At 37.1% G+C, this 24,756-nt stretch overlaps 1 protein-coding gene across 2 annotated transcripts in view; it reads right to left on the bottom strand.

Annotated features, from left to right (window-relative positions):
• Positions 1-4,278: 4,278 nt before the first annotated feature.
• The window catches only part of LOC114047700 (dimethylaniline monooxygenase [N-oxide-forming] 5-like), a 30,076-nt gene continuing 9,598 nt past the window's right edge, over positions 4,279-24,756 (bottom strand). Inside the window, exons 3-9 of one of the 2 annotated variants that reach the window (XM_027868621.1) lie at positions 23,151-23,339; positions 22,128-22,290; positions 17,409-17,551; positions 16,589-16,788; positions 12,283-12,632; positions 7,835-7,907; positions 4,279-5,633 (exon numbers count right to left, since the gene is read on the bottom strand). In XM_027868621.1, the coding sequence (XP_027724422.1) occupies positions 5,282-5,633; positions 7,835-7,907; positions 12,283-12,632; positions 16,589-16,788; positions 17,409-17,551; positions 22,128-22,290; positions 23,151-23,339 (1,470 nt within the window). In that variant the 3' untranslated portion in view covers positions 4,279-5,281. The remainder of the gene's footprint in view (positions 5,634-7,834; positions 7,908-12,282; positions 12,633-16,588; positions 16,789-17,408; positions 17,552-22,127; positions 22,291-23,150; positions 23,340-24,756) is intronic. The other variant, XM_027868622.1, reaches the window with a different exon arrangement.

The raw sequence follows: 24,756 nt of genomic DNA, 5'->3' as shown, positions 1-24,756 counted from the left end.
GCTCTTGGGCTTACTTTCCTATTGGTGATAGTTGGTCAGCAGTTGTTATTGGTGGTAATGAGAAAGGTTGACCCTTTCCTCTACAATGTTATCTTTACTCATTAATGGCTGCTGGACTTGGCTGGGAGCAAGTCTGAGGGTCTGGGATTCCCAAAGCTCTGGGTATTGGGTTACCTCCAGTGAGGCGTCAGCAGTGGTGGTAGTAGTGGTCGGACTTTCCCAGTACATACTAATTCCTGTCTCTCTTTCAGGGTTGCTTCATCTAGGCTGGCCTGCATATCTTGTAGGTGGCAATTGGTTGGCAATTGGTAGGGATGGCTGACTCTTTCTTCAGAGGAGTTGCTTCCCCAGATGGTGGGTGGAGGGGCTGGGCTAGAAGCAAAATTGGTGGTGTGGGAATTGTACCATTCCTGAAGTCTTAGGTTTATTTGCTAGTCTGTGGCAGTTATGTCAGCCTTTGTTGTTAGTGGCATCCAGGCATGCGGGTCCCTTTTCCACAGTGATTGTTCCCCTTGATGATGCCACTTCCTGTTTCTCCTTCATGATGCCTTGAAGCTTGAGTTAGACTGGTTTGCATAAGAACTCTTGTCAATATAACGATTTTGATTCCAGAGGACTGATGATGAAGTATACTATCCACTTATTGAAAGAGAAATGATTGACTCTAAATGCAGAATAAGGTATACATTTTTAGGCAAGCCAATGTAGCAATTTGTTTTGCGTATGCATATATGTTACATGATCTTTGTATTTTTTTTTTCAACTGAGGAGCAGGAGGAGGTAGAGTTAGGATAGCGAAATGAAAAAAGTAAAGAAAATAAGGAACATAGAGTTACTGAAGATCTTTTTTAGTTCACAGAAGAGAATAGAAGGAAAACCAGAAAAAGTCACAGATAAGGACAGTTTTCAAACTTACATGTTGAATTAATTATTAGATATTTTAAAATAAAAAGCAAGCTGTGCCTAATAAGGACCAACTGTTTCAGGTACTATACTCTTTTGTGTTCTATTATGTATGTGGAAATGCCTATTTTATTTGGTGTTTGCTTAACTTATAACTAAAAACAAAAACAGAAACAAACAAAACATCCCCTAACCCTCTGACCAAAAACCCCTTCCTTCCAATATCATCCCAGACAGTACCACATTTCTAGGTACCATCCTCCTTTACAATCATTGCCCTTCTTCTGCCTCAGCCTCTAGACCTGAATGTTTCTGAGCCCTGGGATAATGTAGCAAGACTCTTTGAGAGGAAACATTGAGAGCAGGTGAGCTTTCGTCATTTTTTTTTCCTCTTGAGAATTACATTGTGGTGACTTGTTTTATTTACCTTCTACTTAAAATGGTTGTCAATTTTTTTGCTTGTTCTTCTTCTTGATTTAATATAATAAATGAGTCTAGGTTAATCCAAGAGGTAACATTTTTGGTGGAAAGAGTATTGTCTTTGACCTATGGAGATATACATTCAAATACTGGCTCTGTCAAGTTACTGTCTGTGATGTATAAATCACTGAAGACAGCTGTAAATGACTTCTAGTTCTAAATTTATGATCCCAGGATTTGTTCTCTTTCTTATTGGACTCTCCCTAGAATACAGCATGGGTAGATATGGATAGATGGTAGCTGTTCCTCCTTTTATCCCAGGAGAGATTGTGGGAAAAGTAGGTAAAAGGCCACTGGCTCATCTTGGCCTTGACATTGATTATTGGAGTGACTGAATAAATCATATAACTTCTCTGTGTTTTAGTTTCCTTGTCCATAAAATGGGGATAATTATGTAGAATCTGAGAATTTTAGTTAGACAGAAACTCAGGGAGCATCTATTCCAACTGGTACCTTCACAAAAACTCTCTCTACAACATATCTGACAAGTAGTCATCTATCTTTTGCCTGTAGACTGCTTTAGAAACCCAACATCCCTGAAACTGAGGCCAAGAAAAGTGAATTATCCTGCTCAAAGTCATGCAGATACTGAATAAGAAAGCTGGGATTTTACCTAGGTCTTCAGATTCAATACTTCCCCCCTGCTCAGGATGCTATTTCCATTGTGTTTGAAATGGATGTAACTGAAACATGTGGTCTCTCCAATTAATTATGGTAAATGTATACAAATATTCTTGATTTGACATGGGGGACTGAGAAATATTAGGATCAACAAGTATGTGCCATTTAGGTGGGAAATTGGATGGACCAAGCATTTTGATCCTATAGGCCATTTGATTATGGTTTTTTAAACCTGGATTTAAAAAAAAAAAAACCAAAACATTTGAAAGTTATGTAGCCTTTCTTGCAGCTGGCCAGTAAAAGGACACCATGCCAGCCCTAATGTGCAAGAAACTATTGTCTCATTGATGGGCTCATATTGTTACACTCCTTACTACATGTAACCTTCTGGCTTTATGCTTTTCTTTTTGACTATTGAAATGTAGCCTGCAATTTAATGCTTCCTGGCCCCTGGGGCCAGATTCTTTGGATTGGACCATGATAACTGTTTGTAGCTTTTAGTATACATATTCCTACACTACACTTCCCAAGCCGGGCAAAAATTAATTCTTGATTTGTTTCTGTCTTGTGGTAGAATGAGACACATAGTTCAGAAGAAAAAAAGTTAATTTAGTGAATTAACTGGCTCTGGAACTAACTGGTGAATGAACTGGTTATTTGATATTCTATAAACAAAGTAATTGAATTATTAATTTTCCACCTTTCAACAGGAGATGTTGGAATCTTATTATATAGATTTTATTTAAAATGCCACTGGACACAAATTAGAATTTTTAAATTATATTTAATTTGATAGAAATCATTGAAATTATTAAATCAAGAAGAAAAAGTTTGGGTCATTATTACAATCATTTCCCTAGATCATCTAGACATTAAAATTCCATTTGCAAAAGATAAGTTCATAAATGATAAGGATTATTAGAACCTACATGAAATCTAGAACATCAAGTTAACAACATAAAAGTATAACAAGAAAATATCAATAATAAGAAAACAAATTGGACAGTCAAGTGTCAAGTTAATTTCCCTTGCAGAGTTTAGCTATTTTGTTTTTTGTTTTTTTTTTTTTTGCAAAAAAATGCAATGGTATTCTCAAGCATCTTCTTAAATCATCTTGCCAGGGTTCTGACTTTTGGGTGCAGGTGGGGAGAGAAAGAAGGCAGATGAACACTTATATAGCACCTACTGTGCACGAGGCATGCTTTGCAAATATTATCTTATTTGATCCTCAACACAATTTTGTAGGATAAGTGCTGCTATTATTATCCCAATTTTAAGTTGACGAAACTGAGGTAAACAGAAGTTAAGTGACTTGCTCAGGGTCACGCAACTAGTAAGCATCTGAGACCAAATTGGAAGTCAGGGTCTTCTGATTCTAGACTTAGCACTCTATCCACTATGTCACCAGCTGTCTCTAGGACATTGCATTTTATTTAATAGCCAAACACAATTTACTAAATTATTGGTGTGCCAATAATTGATTGTATCATTTATGTGATATAACCAATATATTTGTTACATAATTAATGGAATGATCCAGAAAGAGGGAAAAGTATATGGGTTGGAGGGGGCAGTAGAGTGAAGGAGGAAGGAAGCAAGGAAAAATGAAATGGCAACTGATAATAGTGAAAGGACAAGCCAGCATAAAAAGTTGGAGAGAAGGGATAAAGCTGGCAACAGATTCCCAATTCCATAACCATTTGCTCTAGTTGGGTGAAATGAGTTGTGTGAATTTACTCTAAAGTGGCCTTATGCTTAATGTCTAAATCTGTCAGTATTTTGCCTTATGGCCTGGCTTGGTTAAAAATCTTGACCTTATCCCAAAGAGAAAATTCATTGTTAATATCTGGTCTCTTCTCCATATCATTTCCTCAGAGCGATTTAACACTTGATTATATGTGCCCTGTAAAAAAAAAATCCATTGATTCCACAATGGTGGATATCTGATATCTAGGAAAAACCTAGATATGGGTTATGGATCTCAATAGATTAAGGTAGAAGGGGGTGGTAACTAAAAACCCACTTCCTTTCCTAGTAATGCCTGGTGGCTGATGAGAGGGTAATCACAGGTTTATTAGCATCAAACTAGAAGATTTCTAAACCTCAAAAAAAAAGGTTGCTAGATGGTGCAGTGGATAGTTCAAATTTGAACTGAGTTCAAATCTGGCCTCAGACATTTATCAGCTGTGTGACTGTGGGCAAGTCACTTGACTTCTGTTTGTCTTAATCCACTGGAGAAGGAAATGACAAACCACTCCAGTACCTTTGCCAAGAAAATGCCATGGGCAGTATTGATGTGTTATGATCCATGGGGTCATGAAGAGTCAGACACCACTGAACAACAACACAAACACTTAGATACTCTCCAGCTTGTCTTCTATTTTAATGAGGCTTAGAGTCCTCTTGATTCTAGGCTTTTCTTTATAATACAAGTTTTTCAAATACTTCCTGCACTTCTGCACTACCTCCCTCCTTTAAAAATAAGAAAGTAAAAATAAAGCCCAATCACTTAGAGGGAGCCCATCATATTTATATTAGGCAATTAGGTTGCAGATTTGATTGAATCTGGATTTGGAGTCAGAAAGACCTGAGTTCAGATCCCCACTCAAACACTTGCTAGCTGCATGACCCAGAGCAAGACATTTAGCTATGCTTCACTTTCCTTGTCTGCCAAATGGTTACAATAATATTACCTATCTCACAAGATTGTTGTGAGGATCAAATGAGATAATATATGTAAAGTGCTTTGCAAAACTTAAAGGACTAAATAAAAGCTATATATTATTATTATGATTTTAAAGAAATATAGTTACAGTGCATGGGGAATTTTTTGGGTGATATCATTCAGTTACTATTGAAACTCTCTAGGTTATTTGAAGCTGCTATCTTTATTGGACCCTGATTTGTTTTGCAAAAGTGGGATATAGCCAGGTGAAAACTGTAGGTAATTTGGGTGTTAATGAAAAGATAAGTTTAGGCAGATTCCAGTGTGCCTGGAATCCCTATTCACATTTTTTTCTTAAATGCTTTTGTAGAAAGGCATTTAAAAATAAGAAAGAAAGAAAACCTCTCTCTCTAGAAACTTGGAAAAAATCCTTGATCAAGTAGCCATAGACTTTAATTGAAGACTATTTTGTGAACTTCGTAAACTGCACGAGAAATTTTAGCAATACAGGATGCTTAGCTACTATGGTTTGGTCAAAACCAAGCAGAAACCAGTGGTCACCTAATTACACCTTAATTTTCTGTGTTGCTGTTTGCAAGAATGATGCCAGTGTTATCTATTCATTACAAAAACAAAGATAAATAGAGCTAGGCTAAGACAGGTTCCTAATAGCCAAGATAACTTAGAGGATGGAGGCTGGTTATGGTTGAGGACTCGAGTTTTCATGGGTTTGATAATTCGTTCCCTTTGAGTGAGGATGGCTGCCCTGGCCCCTGCCCATGTCCCAGGTCCCTTCAGGCGGTACTGGTACGGGGTGCAGGGACCAAAAAAAACTTCTAAGGCCAGCTTGGGATCCCGGAGAAAGAGAAAGAACACATTAGGTTTGACGCCAATTTCAGAAGCAACTTCATCCATGTACTGAACATATGGTACTCGACTAGAATCACGTGGGCTTGACAAAAACCTAAAACAAGAAGAAAAAAAAGAGAAACCCCAGGTCAGAGGTTTGCTGTGTCCCCTTCCTGCAGTTGCTTCCACTTATAATATGTAAAGATTGGTTAGTAGAGATCTTCAGGATGAGGGAACGAATGAAATTTATCCCCTTTTCAGGGTTTCTAAGAAGTTAAGAAATTATCCTAAAGCAAAATGTGTTTTTGGTATTTTTAATCAAGTCAAATCAATAAGCATTTATTTAAGTACCTACTATGTGCCAGGAACTGTGCTAAGTATTGGGGATACAAAGAAAGGCCTGTCCTCAAGGAACTTACAGTCTAATGGGGATGGTGGTGGTAACAACATACGGATAACTATATTCAAATTATATATATATATATAAATATATATATATAATAAATTGGAGATACTTTCAGAGGGAAATAATTATAAGGACCAGGAATGGATTCTTGCAGACAGTAAGACTTGAAGGAAGCCAGGGAACAAAAGAAGTAGAGGTAAGGAGGGAAAAGATTGCAGGCATATGCAATAGCCGGTGAAAATGCATGGAGTTCAGAGATGGAGACTTGTTCATGGGACAGCAAAAAAGAACAATTACTGGATCCTAAAGTTCATGGAGTTCACTGGTCTCCATTGAGTTAAGTTTTGGCCTGTTAGTGTCATTCTGAATCAGTCCTTTATTCTTCAATTTAATAAGCATCCTTCACCCTTATTTCAGATACTTAACAGATTCTGAAGAATGATCAATTCATTTACTATACCATTTTGCTTGTCTTGACTATTATACATAGAACACTACTTCAATCTTTTTTCTCCCTCCTTAATGCACCTCATTCATAAAACCATAGACTGCCCAGGAGATTGAAACACACTAAACATGTTGCACCTTGCATTCTAATAAGGGAATGTAGTAGCAGGCTTTCTGTAGCAGAGGATTCTGTAGCTTTCTATAGACTCTAACTCTAGGGTTAAGAAGCCCTGCATTGAAGTTAACTCTGACCGAGACCCTTATAACTGACATTTGATAGGCGGAAAGGCCAGACACCCCTAATGTTCCCTTTCTTTTGCCTTCTCCAACAGGCTTCCCAGAACCCATCAAGGACTACTGGGAGTTGATTTGTCTGACACCACATCAGTACTCTTGGCCATCATCCTAGGCCACTGAGAATCCATTCAGGTTGGTGAGGAGGCAGAAAGACCCACTTCCATGGTCAAACTCTTCTCCTGACACTCATTTCCCATGTATTGGGCTTCCCATATGGGCTTCTTGACTGAGATAGGTGTTACTAATTCTATTCCTTCCTGGGGAGATGGAATATCACCAGGACTTATAATTTACCCTGCTGCCATGACTTCTAGATTCCCAGCACTGTTAGCTGACCTACTGGTGTAACTTAAGGACCTAAGTACTAGCCATACACAATACTGACTTCCAGGCCTTTCTATTTGACCTATAGCTGGACTTTCTTTTATATGTTATAGCCCCCAGTGAGATCAGGAACTGTGTTGCTTTTTCTACTTGTATACTCAGTGTTTTTGTTGTTTAGTTGTTTCGATCATGACCAACTCTTCGTGATCCCATTTGGGGTTTTCTTGGCAAAAATACTGGGGTGGTTTGCCATTTCTTTCTCCAGCTCATTTTACAGATGAGGAAACTGAGGCAAACAGAATGAAGTGACTTGCTCAGGGTAACACAGCTAATAAGTGTCTGAAGTTGGATTTGAACTTAGGTCTCTGTGACTCCAGGCCCGACACTCTGTCCTGTACTACCTAGCTGTCCCTATAACTCAGTGTTTAGTTTAGTACACTCTAAGTACTTGAAAATGCCTTTTCATTTATTCACATTCTTAATTTATAGAACTCATTTCAATGGATTTGTACATTTTTAAAGAGTTAGAAATTTCTGCAGGAGTTCATGTTTTTGCTAGCCTGAATTAAGTACTTCTCTCCCCATCAAGAGCAAAATTGTCTGTTCTTTAAGGTTCAGCTCTCCAAGTTCTTATCTCCAACCTGAGATAAGAAAGCACTAAGATTTTAACAGAGTAATGTCCATAGTCTTTCAAAGAGAGGACTATTTTAATAGAATTGTCCTGAGGGCAGAGCTCTAAATATGTTTCTAACCATAGTTGCCCTAAGGAGTAAAATGTAAAGCAGATCTAACAAGCAAACAAAGTAAGTTTAATTGTCCTTCACCAACATAAAGTTGCTTACTGTTTTTCCAGTTTGCTTCTGTTCCAGTTAATGTCTGCTGTCATATATTTCTGCGAAGGTAATTTGTTCAATCCTAGGTAAGAAAAAAAAAGGGAGAGAATCTGAGCAGGAGGGACTAGGGGAATCCTTGAATGAGAGGAAGAAGTTTTAGGAGGAAATTGTGATATCTATTTCAGGAACTCAAAGCCAAAGCTCCCATGGGGGAGCTCCTAAAAAAGCATGAGGCAGCATTTCCCTTTGGTTGCCAGTGTCAGAAAGATGAGTTATCCTCCTCACAATGTTGCAATAATTCATTCACAAAGTACTTTAGATTACAAAATAAAAAAAAATTTAGTGGAAAGAGAGCTTTCTAGCCCCTTTATTTTATAAGGAAGAATACCAATCATCTACCAAGCTAATTCTGATAGAGGAAAGATAGTATATAAAGAAAAATATAGATAAGATACCCAGATCTTCACATGAGACAAAAATCTAAGAAATTAAGTAGAAATATATCCCAAGGTCTCAGACATCTATAAACAAGTACACAAAGTATAGGTTAAAAAAAAAAAGTGAACTAGAGATCTTGATGAAATGAAACAAATTTTATCTCCAGGTGGGAATTCACAAGTAATATTTTGAGAAACACCACTCCAAAGCATTCCTGTTAATGATGAGAAACTTATGCATACGAAAGATACCTTCAGTTGCCCAAAAGTACATTTTATTTTTGGACAGCACTAATTATTAGGGAAATCTAATTGATATGTTTTGTTTTTTCCTTGCATTCAACCTAAATAAGCCTTCCTATTATTTCTGCTCAATGATCCCAGTTCTGCCCTACATAACCAAGTAAGTCCAATACATTTTAATAATAATAATAATAATAATAATAACATTTATATAGTACCTACTATGTGCCAGGCACTGTACTAAGCACTTTACAAAAATTATTTCATTTGATCCTCACAACAACCTAGGAGGTAGGTGATATTATGATCCTCATTTTAAAATTGAGGATATGGAAGCAAACAAATTAAAGTTGCTTTTTCAAGGTTGGACAGCTAGTAAGTGTCTGAGGCTGGATTTGAACTCAAGGCTTTCTGACTTCAGGTCCAGTATTCTATTACTGCACCACCTAGCTACCTACAAACATTTTCCATATGACAGTCTTTCAAAAACTTGAAGACAGTTATCATTGTCACAGATCTCCAGGATGATGATGATGGTGATGATGATAAATAATAACAACAATAACAGCTAATATTTACATAGCACTTACTATGTGCCAGGCTCTGTGCTAAGAACTTTGCAATTATTATCTCATTTGATAATTACCCTCAATGTCTTCATCTCCAGCTTAGTCACTGTCCTGGTCTCCCTTTTCTGAGTATGCTCCAGTTTATTAGTGCCCTTCTTAAAACAAAGAGATTGTTCATCACAATCTGGATGTGGATTTCCAGGGCATAATGTAGAAAGATTATCTTCTTCAGTCTGGACACTCTGCCCCTTCTGATATAGCCAAAGATAGCATTAATTTTTTTTTGCAGTCATGTCACACTGTTAAATCATATGGAGCGCACTAAGATCTCCACATAATTTTCACATGAACAAAGAATTGGACACTACTGAGAAACAACCGAAATTATTTAGCTACCTATCCCCTAATTCTGTATGATGAAGATGATTTTTTAAAAATTCAAATGTGAGACTTTTGAATAAATCTCTATCAAATCACATCTTATTAGGTTTGGCCCATCATTTTAGCCCATTGAGATCTTTTTGGATTCTGAATCTAATGTCCAGCATGTTATCTATCTCTCCTAGCTTTGTGTCTTTTACAGATCTGATAAGCCTCCTCGTTTGCCTTTATACAAGGCAATGATAAAAGCATGGAACAGCTTAAGACCCAGGAGTGAACCTTGAGGTACTTTACTAGAGACCTCCCTCCACATAGACAGTAACCTCTCTTCTTTCCAGCCATTCAGCCTGTTCTGCATCTACCAAAATTTACTCTCATCCAGCCCACATCTCTCCATTTTATTCACGAAGACAGCATTAGAGACTCTGACAAATGCTAAGCTAAAACCCGGATATACTATGAGTGCAACATACCCATGATCTTGTAAGAGAACAAATGTGAAGTGTTGTGTAAATCTTACCTGCCCTTGCTTCTGTGTTCTAGTTAAGTCCTAATTATGTCTTTTTGACCTCTTTGTTGGTGGGTTCCTTCCTTGTAGATCCATACTGGTATTTTCAGATTGTTTCCCTTTTGTTCATCATTACATCTTTTTGTATTTGTCACAATATTTCATTCTTGAGGGCTCCCTATTACTCTTGGGGAGGCTTGCCAGATAGGATTTTAGGCCATGAAATAAAGAGAGGTAGGTGGCATGGTGGATAGAGCATTGGGCCTGGAGTCAGGAAACCTGAACTCAAACACAGTCTTACATACTTACTAACTGCAGCACCTTGATAAAGTCACCCACTTAACCTCTATTTACCTCAGTTTCCTCAATAACAAAATAAGGATCATGATACCAGCTACCTCCTAGGGTTGTCATGAAGATCTAATGAGACAATATTTGTAATGCACTTAGCACAGTGCCTGGCACATAGTAGGGGTTTAATAAATACTTCCTTCTTTCACAAGATCCTATTTAACACTTCTCTTAATTCTTTGACATTTGTTCTTGCTAAATCTATGTTGCATGTAAAGCTATGGCTGGTTTTCTTCTTCATCACAAATTCTAAGATAAAGTGGACATTACTTTCTAAAGTTCTAATATTTTGATGTCAGCAACCAAGTGCCACTTATTGACCTGAATCAGGCCCAGAATAGCCATTCCCTTCATTATTTCCTCCTTCTTGCGAAGGATAAAATTATCACAAAGACAAGATAAAAAAAATGTGTCAATTGTTCTGCCTCTGTCACTGAGAGAACTTTATTAGATAATCAGCTATTTACTACTGACTGTTTTATCATGTCTACAAGGGAATTGTGAAAAACCTCGTCAAATGCAATGCCAAAATGAAGATTTGCAATTTGTTTCCTGAACTCTATCCATCCTCTGCATTTGGACAGATACACTCCCACAAATGTATGGTTTCTGGTCCTCCATCAGTTGATTTTCACTTGAATGAGAGGTTTTTTAAGTGGAAACTGGATGACCATTTGCCAGAGATATAACAGAGGGGACCCAGCTCAGGCATAAATGACCTGATGACCCTGAAGTCCCTTCCAAATCTGATATTTTGTGTGCTCTGTAAGATGCTATGACTATAATTTTTGATATAGTGGAAATGGAAGAAAAGGTGTGAATGATTCAGAGAAGAAGAGCAAGGCAAGGGCTTCCATTTGCTTTCCCTATTTTCCTGGGCTTCGATAACAGCCTTGTAGCTCTGCCAGATTTAACCATAATGCATTTTCAACATGAACCTTTAGTTTTAGTTGGAGAGCACATTATTGATTGTCCTTTGAACAGAAGTGGTTTTTTTTTAAAGGGTATGAATTTTATTTCTTATCACAGACACAAGGTTAAATCTTGGCAAAATTGTGAGGCTGGCTAACTTTGCCCTTTCTCAGCTTTCTATTTCGTCAGTCCTCTCTCTGATGTTGGAATTTCTGTCTCCTCAGGTATATTATCTATGCCCTAACCTAATAGGTCCTTGTTTTCAACAAGCAATCACCATTAGGATCAAGAGATTAAATTAATAATTATAATAATGATAATAATAATAATAATAATAATAGCTAGTATTTATATCACTTTAAGGGGTGCAATTTGCTTTCCAAATATTATATCATATTATCCTTACAGCAATCTCAGGAGATAGGTGCTATTACAACTCCCATATTATAGTCTTAAGGTGCTACCTCATGATGTCTTAATATGTTACATTCTTAGGGAGAGATAAATAATGAGACTCTTGGAATTCTTAAATTCTTTAAGCTCCAAGAAACTGATTCTCTAATCTTTGATTAGATTAAACTTCAGTTTGCCAAAACAGTTTATCATTCTTTAGTACTTTCGTAAGGGCAGGTTAATTTTAGCATAGCTGTTCACATTTGGCGCTGGTAAAATTTCCTGAGCACCAATGGTGTACAGAGATGAAAGTCCAAAGGTTGAATTTCAGACATTATGACAGGTCAATAGCAAAGACATTTTGGGTATAGGTGTCCTTCTCTCAAATCATGTCTCAATAGTGGCTACCTATTTCAAAAATACAAATAGGTAATACAGCATAATAGCTAATGATCTGGTTTGGGGAGTCCAAGAAAAGGAGGTTTAAGTCCTTACTCTGATAGACACTAGCTTTCTGACCCTGCTCAAGTCACTTAATATCTCAGTGCTTCATACAACTAACTGTCTGTGACTATATGCAACAGGAAGTTTAATCATTGGGAGCTCCCTACATAAATGAAATCATAGGTCTAAATTAAAAAAAAAAGTGGGCCTTACACCTACCCTTAAATATACGTACAACCCAACGACTCTGGAGTTCTGATGTAGGAATGGTGGCTCCTATTGGTTGGAATATGCCAATAAAAGCTAGCGTTGGCTTCTCAAGAAAAGATGGAAATACAAACTTATATGAGGAGTTATGGATGTCATTATTTTTTAAGTCGTCTTCCAAGAAAGGGAAATCTAATGTATATCCCGTGGCAAAAATCACAACATCAATCTCCTCTTCGGTACCATTCTCAAATATAGCTGTGTTTTCAGTGAATTCTGTCACATTTGGTTTCACCAGCAGTCTCCCAGAAATGATGAGGTTGGGCATATCATCGCTGAAAGTAGCTTGATGACTCAGAAACCTATGAGAAAATGAATATGATCCAAGAAAGTGAATGTACATCTTTGTAAAGGTGAGAAATAAGCTTCAAGGAGGAACTTCAGTTTGCCAGAGCAGTCCACCATTCTTAGTACTTTCCTAAGGGCAGGTTAATTTTAGGATAGCTATTTACATCTGCACTATTAAAATTCACCAGGGCAAAGAATTGGAATTTGAGGGGATGCCCATCAATTGGGGAATGGCTGAACAAGTTGTGGCAAATGAATGTAGTGGAATACTATTGTGCTATAAGAAACAATGAGCAGGCAGACTTCAGAAAAACCTGGAAAGACTTACAATGAACTGATGCTGAGAGAAGTGAGCAGAAACAGAACATTGTACACAGTAACACCAACACTGTGCTACAATCAACTATGGTACACTTAGCTCTTCTCAGCAATACAATGATCTAAGACAATTCCAAAAGACTCATGATGGAAAATGTTATCAATATCCAAAGAAAGAACTATGGAGTCTGAATGCAGATCAAAGCATATTTTCTTTCTCTTTTTAAAAAAATTTCTCATGGTTTTTCCCTTTTGTTCTGATTTTTCTTTCACAACACAACTAATGTGGAAATGTGTTTAATATGATTGTACATGTATAGCCTATATTGGATTGCTTGCTGTCTGGGGAGAGGAGATGGGAAGGGGAAGAGAAGGGAGGGAGAAAAAAATTTGGAACTCAAAATCTTATAAAAGTGAATGTTGAAAATTATCTTTACATGTAATTGGAAAAAATAAAACACTATTAAGTGGGAAAAAATTCAAAATTTCCTTGTCACCAATGGTGTACAGAGATGAAAATCCAAAGATTAGAACTGCAGATTACAAATAAATGTGCTGTAATACATAATCATTATCTGGCAAAAAAAACCCTATAAAAGTAAAATATATTTATCTACTAGTGATAGTATCAAATTGGAATTGAGAAGAGCTGACTATTTTTCACTCTCATTTTATTGTAAGAATTCATGTATTCATAAAGACTTAAGAAGAACTACATTGACTTATACCTTATCTTGCACATTAGTCTATTTCTGACTAGCAAAACCAATGTAAGTTTTGGGGGAGCTCGTGACTGATTTCCCTGACAGCAAACTGAGCATCTAGAGATGTTCCTTCAAATATGCTAGTTTCCGTTACAAGCTATCATCAATGAATTCATCAAAATAGGTTTAACCTAATTATATTTCCAGTCTGTCCATATATTTCACACCTTTCTATGTAATGTATTTTATAAATTTAAAGTAGAAAGCTTTTCGGTTATGAGTTCATTTCTTACAAGTCTCAAGGAACATTTCCTAGTCCCTAGTCTAGGTTTTGATGAGTAAGTTCATGTTTATTCTATCTATACTTTCTTGGATTTTGTGAAGTGATATCATATTCTCTCTCTGAGCCTTTGCATTCCAAGAGTGAAGATCTGAAGCATGCTGTATTCAGGGTCAAAGGATCCAGTTCAAATCCTGGTTCTGCAACTGATTGTGACCTTGAGAAAGTTATCACATCTTGTTAGCCCTCACCTAAGGCAGCTAAGTGGCACCATAGTGCATAGAGTGCTGGGCCTAGAGTCAGAAAAACTCATCTTCCTGAGTTCAAATCTGGCCTCAGACTCTTAGTACTATGTGACCCTGGGTAAGTCACTTAACCCTGTTTGCCTCAGTTTCCTCACATGTAAAACAGACTGGACAAGGAAATGACAAGCCACTTCATTTGCCAAGAAAACCTTAAATGGGGTCACAAAGAGTTGGACATGATTGAAAATAACTGAACAAAACACAGGCCCCCAGTTTCTTCCTCTATAAAATGACAGGGTTAGACTAGATGACTTTGAATGTCCCTTTCCATTCTAAATCTCTGATTCTATGTTCTTATGATCATATAATCCCTAGATGTTTTCGTTGGTTTACATATGGCAGTCCCTCAATTCTCTTAACTAATTTGGGTACCTTTTGGTGTTTCTGAGGCTTCATGTTTATGTTTTTTGAGATTCAGTCACTGGAACTGAATACAGTAGCCCAAGACTGTCTTTCTATGAGGTTAGAAGTGGGTTTTCTCTTTTGTTTCCAGGAATTTAGTCATTTGTTTCTAGTAGTTAGATGCAGCTGATAGCAAAGGATATAGAGCACTGGTCCTGGAGTAAGGAAGACCTAAGTTCAAATCTAGTCTCACTATGTGGTCCTGTGTGAAAGTGTGTGGAAGTGTGGAAGTCACTTAACTTCTGCCTGCCTCAGTTTCCTAGTTGAAGAAATGGGAATAATAAGAGCTCCTACCTTACAACGTTGTTGTGAAGATCAAATGAGATAATATTTGCATAAAAGTGGTTTAGCCCAGTGCCTATAGTATTTATATAGCAGGCACTATAGAAATACTTATTTAGTTCATTAGTAATTTTCTTGATTATAGTTTCTTTGATGTTCTCTTGGGCAGCATTATATAACTTCTTAACATGGTTATTATAAATAACTATATATAACATTGCATATGTATAAGGAACAATTATACATACACATATAAACTTTTTTAACACACGAATTTTCACAAGTAGCACAGAATGACCTTTATGTTATAAAGTCAACGAAAGAGAGATCAGAGTCCCAATGTGCTGCCCAAGAGGACAATGTATACATACACTGTGTATTTATATAAACACTTTTTTTTAACACTAAGTTTCACAAATAGCACAGAATAACCTTTGTGTTGTGAAGTCATAGAAAGAGAGATCAGAGACCCAATGTGCTGCCCATGAGGACAGTGTGTGTGCATGTATACACACATATAGAAGTACACATATATGATATGATATATATATATATATATATACACACTTTTTGAAAATACAGTAACTTTCACAAGTAGCATAGAATGACCTGTATACACAGTGTATATGTGCACTGTCCCCTTGGGCAGCACATTGGGTCTCTGATCTCTCTGTGACTTCATAACACAAAGGTCATTTTATACTAATTGTGACTGAGGTGTTAAAATGTTTATTAACCACTTAGAGATAGCAACCCTCTTTTATTTATAGCTTAATCAACTGTAAATAGTAGAGAACTCATGATTTATTGGGACTTGGTTTGACATGAGATGAGAATAGAAGTAAAGGTGAAGAAAAGTTGATGATACACTGGGCATTCAGGTTTCAGAACTGTATTTAAAAGAATTCCCTTCATTCTAGAAAAAAAGGTCATAGTACACAGATTGGTGAGAAAGACATTTCACCCACAATACAGGCTAGGTTTTTATAGCATTGATTCAAGAGTTTGACTCCCTTTGCTATTCTAAACTTTTAATTGAGAAGCCCACAAATTCGAGAGAAAAGGAAATAAGAAAACTAGGTGGAATTACATTGGTTGCTATACCTAGCAGAGAAAATAAAGGGAGGGCCAGGAGAGTTGCCACAGGTTCAGTTTATCAGCCTATTCTTAATTTATAACTTATCTAGATCTGATCCTTTGTTAAGGATAGACAATTAGGGATGGGATCTAGGAATATATTCCTAACTTGCACAAGAACCATCTATAATGACCACCTTGGATTCAAACACTCTCAAGGTGATACTGTAATTCCACATGAAAAATGGCAGTGTAACATCTCCATTTCTTCATTCTAAGTAAAAATAGAGTAAGATGGCCCAGAAACTCATGAAGGAAGAGGCTATGGTGTCCCTTCTTGTTATGGAACTGAAAGGGATATCAATGGTCATCTAATCCAAAACACATTCCCCCAAAGGCTTTATTGTAACACTCCACTACCTATCCAATAAATGGTCATCATCCTTTGCTTCCCATTTTTAAGGTTGACATTTTGTGCTTAGGGTATGATCCCTGATGTATTTCTTATAGGAATTTTAATCCATCTCCAAGTTTCCTACTTGACTAGCCCACTGCAATAAACAAAAGAAAATAGCCCCCCACCCCATCCACTTTGACCGTACCTGTGCTGAGGCTGAAGACCAAAAGTTGTGTGATTAAACTTGGAATTGAGTTTATTCTCTACCCAGTTGTTGATCATGGAGGTTGTTAGCCACTTACTGATGTTGTTATAAAGGCGTGTGAAGAGTACAGTGTCCATGGGATTCCCATTGTCCCAAACACGGTTCCATATCCAAGTACCTCGCCTTGTACTGAGGAACACCTAGATGAGAAAGAAGTTGTTATAGTATAACATACTTTCCTTACCTCATCCTCATCCTCACCATTGCTTGATTTGATATAGCACTTTAAGGTTTGCAAAGTGCTTTACTTATATTATCTCATTTAATCTTCATAACAGTCCTGGGTGGTAGATGCTATTATTTCCTCCACTTACAGATGAAGAAACTGAGTCTCATGGAGGTTAAGTGACCTGCTCATGGTCATACAGTTAATAAGTATCTGAGGCATATTGAACTTGTCTTCCTTATTTCAAATACAGCACTTTATGCCCTGTATCACCTAGCTAACCATCTGGATGTGTGAGAGGTGGAACCTTAAGAAGGTCTTCCTGATTCTGAGACTAGCTCTCTATCCACTATATCATACTGTCTTTCAGAAATACATTTTATCACATTTCATCAGGTTATCTTCTGCATGATCCAAACTATTTTCCCATAGCAGGAGCAGATTCCTGGAGTACTGTATTCTCAAGGTCTTAAACAAAACAAAAATGGGAAGCAGTGAGTCTTTTGGATTCCAGCTATGTCTGAAAGTCCATATACTTCATGGATGGTGGTGAATGGATTCCTTTGAAGAAGAGTGTATTTAATAAAGTCAGACCTGTTTAGCCACACGACTGAGCTCACAAGCCACATCAGCTCCAGAATTCCCAATGCCAATCACAATGATTCTTTTCCCTAAAAATTTCTCTGGATTCTTATATTCCCAGGTGTGGAAATAGAGTCCTTTAAACTTCTTGATTCCTGCAAGGAAAGAAAAGAGAAAGAGACAGACAGACAGACACACACACAGACAGTCACAGAGAGACAGAGAAAGAGAAAAGGAGAGGGGAGAGGGGACAGGAGAGAGACAGAGACAGAGAGTCAGAGAAGAGGAAAGAAGGTAGGAAAGAAGAGGAGAGGAGACAGAGAGACAGAAAGAAAAAGGAAAGTCAGAGACAGAGGGGAGAGGAGTAGGAAGAGGAGAGATAAAGAGAGAGAAGAAAAGAGAGAGAGAGAGAAGGAGTAATGAATTTAGAATGAGTTTGCTTCTTACTATCTCTGTGTCCTCCTTTACTCCATCCACTGGATTTACTCTGTTTTTATTCTGTATATAACTATATTTTAACTTCATTGGATATCAGCCCCCACTTTCTTTCATTATTCCATTCTTCAATCCAGTGAAATAGATTTTCTCTATTTCTTAGACACTCCCCTTCACCTCCTGCCTCAGCGCTTTTGCACTGGCTGTCCCCAATGCCTAGAATGCCATCTCTCTCTCCATCTCCACCTTATAGCTTCTGGGGAATTTGAGTACATTCCATTGAATGAAACAATCCTTGCCCTCAAAGAGCTTACTTTCTCATGAAGGAGACAACTATACACACACACACAAACACACACACCTATATATATATATATATATATATATATATATATATATATGCAAGTATGTATATGTATATATGTGTATACACATATTAGAGTTGATAAATAAAAAGATACACAAATTAGTTAAATACAAGGTTGTTAGGGAGAGAAGGCACTAGGAGTTGGGTGAAAGGGTCCTCCTTTGCATTGAAGCCTTTCTTGATCTCCCAACTTCTAGTGCCCTCCAGCCCAGACTACCTTATTTTGAACTATTATAAACATATTTGCATGTGTTCACTTTTTACTTGTTTTATATCATATTAGTATTTGTTGCCTTTTCCATTTGAATGTAAGTTTCTTGTGAATAGGGATGGTGTCATTCTTTATACTTGTATCCCCAGCAGCCAGTTTAGTATTTAACACTAGAAAGTGCTTAGGAACAGGTTGTTGATTAATTAATTGATCATTGTGACCTGAGGCAAGTCAGTTAAGCTCGCCAATAGTCCTACGCTTCCAAGATTTAAGACACTATCTAAGTCTCAAGATTCTATGATGTATAGATAAGTGGCAATCTGCATTGGTGGCGAGAACTCTTGACTCTGACAATATTGCAGATCCTTGAAAGTTGGGTATATGTTTTCCAAAAACTATTTCCTTTTTTTCATTACAAACAGAAATTATTTTAAAAATTAAAATGCACACTACTCAAACTTCTTTGCTGGTCAACAGTAGCTTGTGGTACTGTAGAACATGGCCACCTAGAGAAAACAGCAAGCCCAGTCAAGTCAGGGTATGTTTAAGATCTAATATCCAAGCAAACAAAGGGATTAAGGGTTTAGGAGGCTTTTCCCAGTCTCTCCTTCCTGCCTACTGCTATTGCTAGTGTTTTGCCTCTGAGATTACTTTCCATTTATAATGTATGTGGTGTCCAAATAGTCTTTGTGCAGTTTTATACTATTACAGTTTAAAACTGCACTAAGACTTTCAGGACATCTTGTATTTACTTTTTATGTACAGTTATTTGCATGTTGTCTCACATATTAGAATGTAAGCTCTTTGAGGGCAAGCACCTTTTCTTTGCATGTGCAGCACCTAGCACTGTGTCTGGTAATTGGTAAGCAATTAATAAATGTTTGTTGGCTGATTAACTAGATTGATCCATAATCTCTTAGATATCAGGTTAGATTCCAATCCATTCAAGCCTTTTCATCTTGTGGGATTCTTATCTATGTCTTTCCATAAATGCTCCATGGATAGGGATCACCCAATGCCCCAGAAGCTTTCCTTTGCATTTTTTAATAACCTGAGGGTAGTGATTTAGTGCTTGGGCTCTTTTGTCTCTCATTCTCTTTGACCTGTGTCCATCCATATATGGTCATATATGTGCTTTTAAGTTACTTCTCATGTTGACATTGCTACAGCCTCCATACAATTAAATCCAATCATTTCTACCCTCATATAAATCCCCTTCTCTCCTCTGACCACAATCCTAGTGGAGGACCTCATTGCCTCAAGCCTGGATTAGTGTAGTAGTCTGCTGATTGGTCTCCTTCCCTCAGGTTTCTTCTCATTCCAGTTCATCATTCACTGAGCTGATAAAGTGATCTTCCTCAAATTTGTCTGATCAATAAACTCTGGTGGTGCCATAGCACCTCCAGGATCAAATATAAAATCCTCTGTCATTTAAAGACCTTCACAACTTGATCCCTTCCTATTTTTCCATTTTTCCTTTAGCCCTTTCTCTCACCTCCACATACTCTGTGATCCAGTGATACTGACCTCCTTACTGCTCCTTAACACTCCATCTTTCTACTTCGGTCATTTTCTTTGGCTGGCTGCCCTTCCTGGAATGCTCTCCCTGTTCATCCTACCTCCCAGTTTCTCTGTATTCCTTTAAGATTTAGCTAAAGGCTCAACTCAACTCATTAAGGGGGATCGGGAAATACTTCTTGTAGAAAGTATTTACAAGAATACAAGAAGTATTTCCCAATCTCCCTTAATGCTACTGCTTTCCTCCATTGATTATTTCCAATTTATCCTGCATATAGCTTATTTATACATAGCAATTTACATGTTGCTTCTCCCATTAGACTGTGAGATCCTTGAGAGCAGGGACTGTCTTTGAACTGTCTTTGTATCTCTAGCACTTAGCACAGTGCCTGGCATGTAGGAGATGCTTATTAAATAAATGCTAGTTGGCTGATTACCATATGCCTTTTAACAATCTTCTTTTATTTTTTTTTAGTCACGTCACCACTCTTATTTGTCCTACTCAATGTTGAGGGGGTAAAGCTAGAAACTGGAACTGTGATTTCACTGATACAAGGGATTCCCAGATGAGGAAAGCCCCTTACTGTAGGTTGGGGCACCATCTTTGCAACTTAGAACCTTACAGAGTTTCCTGGACCAGGAATGACTTGTCAAGAATCACACAGCCAGCTTGAGTCAGAGGTGGGGCTTGATTCTAGGCATTCCCAGCTCCAAGGTCAATGCTGTGTCCACTATACCATTCAAAGTAAGAAGTATCTAAAATCATTGGGAGCTGGAAGATATTTCATAAGCTATTCTGTTTGCTGAGTTTGGGAGGCCATTTTCTTTTTCTCATTATGAATTGATCTTGGAGGAGGATATCTTCTCTAGAGAAACCCAAAATAACTTATTAGAATGTTAATTAATAATGGCTTAACTGCTTTATAGAGGCAGCAGAATATTAGGAAAGATGAACTTGAAGATGAATGCAGTTATAATTCAGTCACCCCAAGGAAAGGAGACATCTGGGGGCCTGGTGGATGGATAGAGTGGATAGAGTGGATAGAGCACTAGGAAGACCTGAGTAATTTTTTAGGGGAGTCTTTTGGAGATGACCAATGAGGTCCTAAGTGAATAAATTGCTCCTATACTATATGTTGCACTCTGAGATCTTTGCTTTTTTTAAAGTAATTTTTATGCACACTGTATAAGGTAGCATTTGGGCCTTTGAAAATATAGATTGGATAATTATATTTTGTTAATACATGTATATATGCATACATACATATGTATGTGTATACATATACATTATATAATACATGTATTATATAATATGTAATTATATAAATTTATATATGCTATAATAAATATAAGTTATAAATATATATTATATTGTTGTTGCTGTTTGGTTATTCAGTTATGTTTGACTCTTTGTGACCCCATGGACCATTTTTGTTGTTCAGTCATTTTTCAGTTACGTCTAACTCTTTGTGAGCCCATGTGGGATTTTCTTGGCAAAGATACTGGAGTGGTTTTCCATTTCCTTCTCCAGTTCATTTTATATATAAGGATCTGAGGCAAGCAGAGTTAAGTGACTTGCCCAGGGTCACACAGCTGTTAAGTGTCTGAAGTCACATTTGAACTCAGGTCCTCCTGATTCCAGGACTAGCATTCTTTCCATTATACCACTTGTACCTCCCATCATGCCAATGATGTCCATGGGGTTTTCTTGGCAAAGATACTAGATTATTTTGCCATTTCTTCTCTAGTGAATTAAGGCAAACAGAGGTTAAGTGACTTTATCAGGTTTACACAGCTTGTAAGTGTCTGAGTTGGATTTGAACTCAGATCTTCTTGACTCTAAGCCCAGCATTCTACTGCTAAGCCATGTAGCCATTCTCTCTCTCCCTCCCTCCCTCTCTCTCTCTCTCTATATATATGTATATGTGTGTGTGTGCACACATTATAATGTGAGCAGACCCATAAATATATATATATATGTATATAAATGTATAAGTTCTTTTTCTACTAAAATAAATCTGAATTTATTCAGAATATAAACAATACAAAGATTCTCTATGGGTTTTGTTATACTATTCAATTACTCCAAATGACTAGCAATACAGAGGTCACTCATTTTCTTGTTCTGATCTGTAATAGAATGCATATAGAATATTTTTTAAAAATTTAAAGGCTTTTTCTAACCCTATGTGTGACTTACCTGGAAAGTCTTTCAGTGGCAAATTAGGGCAAGTAAAATGGCCACTGCAAACCATGATCCCGTCAAAGATGTAGGATTTCTGCTTCCCGTCAGCCTCTACCACAACATCCCACTGGCCAGTGGAGGAAAAATCAGAGCGCTTCCTCACACTGCATACCTTTGACTGGGAAAAAAGGAATAAACACAGATCATTTTGCCTAGTATCTTTAAATCTCTGCTGTTTTGGTAGAGTTCTAGACCTTGTTATATGCCTACTACCATCTTTTTCTTAACTCTAGTTCAGACAATAATGTCTAGTCCAGCGATTCTTAATCTCTTTTGTGTCATGGATTCCTTGGGCAATCTGGTGAAGTCTACAGATCCCTTCTCAGAATAATGTTTTTAAAGCATAGAATAAGATACACAGAATTAGAGAGGAAATCAATTATGTTGAAATATAGTTATTAAAAATTTTTTAAGCCAACTTCATGTACCCAGGTTGAGAATCTTTATTCTATGCTGCTCTAACCCCACCTTTACCAGAATAAGATGAGTTTTGTGGAATAGGGAGCATAGTGGAAATCTCATTCTGAAGAGGAGGAATATGGCTTTTAAGGCCTCTGTTACTTCCTCTCCTAATATCTGTTACCAGTCCTGGCTGTGTTTTAATGGAGTGTGCTCCATGCGATGTTCCCTGCACATTTTTCTGTATTGTATTTTTCTCATCTACCAAAGAATGAAATGGAAAAAAGTTATTTAAATAAGAAATAAGATAAAATAAGAGCCTTTATTCCAGTCCAACATTTCCTTGCAGAATTCATTCAAAATGAAACGATCTTCACTCATGGAAACCAGAGCTTACCTAGATTAACACCCTTCTCCCCTTGTTTTCTATGGCATGGTCTCATTATTAGTAAATTTGTAAAATGAGTAAATTAGTAAAATTTGAACTCACTCTCTCCATTTATGGTCCAATCATGTAAGACTACTTATGCTCCCCATGAGCAATCTGCAAATCTATGTTTTCACTCTTTCCTTACTCACCAGGAATTGAATATGCTTCAGAAGTTCAAAATGCTTGATGTACATTCGTAAGTACTCCATCATTTTGGAATTGTGCATGTAGTTGGGATAATCATCAGGAAAAGGGTAATCACTAAAAGCTGTCATCTCCTTAGAAGTATTGCAGGTTAGAGATCTGTAGATAGCGGGTCTCCCCTCTTTTGATTTTTCCTACCAAAAAAAAAAAAAGAAAAAAAGGATTCTCAGGGTGAAGAAAGAACTAAAGATGTTTTAAGACATGAAGCTCACTGGTCTCCTACTTTCCGTGTATGAGACAAAGTCATCCTTCTCAATTACCTACAGTAGTGAAAGAAATGTCATAGGACAAGTAACTAAAAATAGAAAATAATGCACTTAGCTAATTCAAGGCTTTAGCCCTTCTCTGCCCTGTGCTGGGAAATATATTTACCTACTGAAATGGCTCAGGGACACAGCTAAGAGTCAAGGATGTGGCTTTGTTCTCTGCTTTTGCTAGGCAGAGTAACATGCAATCTATTCAAGGGAGTGTGGTGGGGAAGAGGGAATAATGTTGTAATTAAGGTTCCTTTGGCAATTATAGAAACAATAATTAACATTTATGTAATTCTTTAAGGTTTGTAAAGCCCTTTAAAATATTATTTCATTTGATACTCACAACAACCCTGGGAAGAAGGTATTATTATTATCCTCATTCTACAGGTGAAGAAACTGAGGCAGACAGAGATTTAAGTGATTTACCCAGGATCACACAGCTAGTAAGTGTCTGAGGCAGAAGTCAAACTCAGCTCTTTCTAATTTATGTTCTCTTCAAGCCCTATGTTCTATTCACTACACCACCTAGATGGTGGAGAATATAGCAGCTAGAAAATTCACAAGGTACTAGCAAGACTTTGACAGAGGTTTTCAATGCTATTTTCAGGAAAAAGAGAAGAGATAAAGTTGGTTACAAGGATTATGGATGACTGCTTTAATTATCTCTACAACCCTCTCTTCCACCCTCTGTACAAGGACTAGCTAGTCTAATTATTGTTCAATTAATAAACTATGTGCATTTCATCATCTCCTCCCTCCCCCTATCTTCTTTTTATTTCCTCTATTTGGGATGTCCTTCATACCAGATCTAGAATTTGAAATTTCTTCACATAGGGAAAATACCACAAACTGTGCCTGGGTCCAGGGTCATGAAAAACATACTCATTTGAAAGTGTGAGGTGTGAAGAAGGGCAAGGAGGGGCCAGGGTGGGTTAAGTGAGGAGCTCTCTCCATTTTTCCATTTAGTGGTTTCCTATTTTAATGACCTTTTTTTGATAAGTACATGCCAGGCTCTATTGTTTCTGTGCTTTAGAAGGACTGTGATTGTTAGTTATCAGCACTCTTTAAATTCTGTATCTTGGAGCAAAGCCCTAGTGCTTTTGCCCTGCTCCCTACTGCATTTGATTATTTAAGTACTAGCCAATCCTTTTTTTTGCATCATATTTAAAACTTTTGATTAAAAAATTTACTTAACAAAATATAATTTGTTCTAGGTTTTAGAACTTTCAATGATTCATAGTCACCTAGGTGTGTTTTCTTAATTTTGTTGATATATAACATAATAATAATAATAGCT

Source organism: Vombatus ursinus, unplaced genomic scaffold (assembly GCF_900497805.2).
Source record: "Vombatus ursinus unplaced genomic scaffold, bare-nosed wombat genome assembly UNPS02014789.1, whole genome shotgun sequence".
Taxonomy (NCBI): Eukaryota; Metazoa; Chordata; class Mammalia; order Diprotodontia; family Vombatidae; genus Vombatus; species Vombatus ursinus.
Note: the sequence above shows the minus strand (reverse complement) of the source record. Positions and strands in the feature narration are given on the sequence as shown.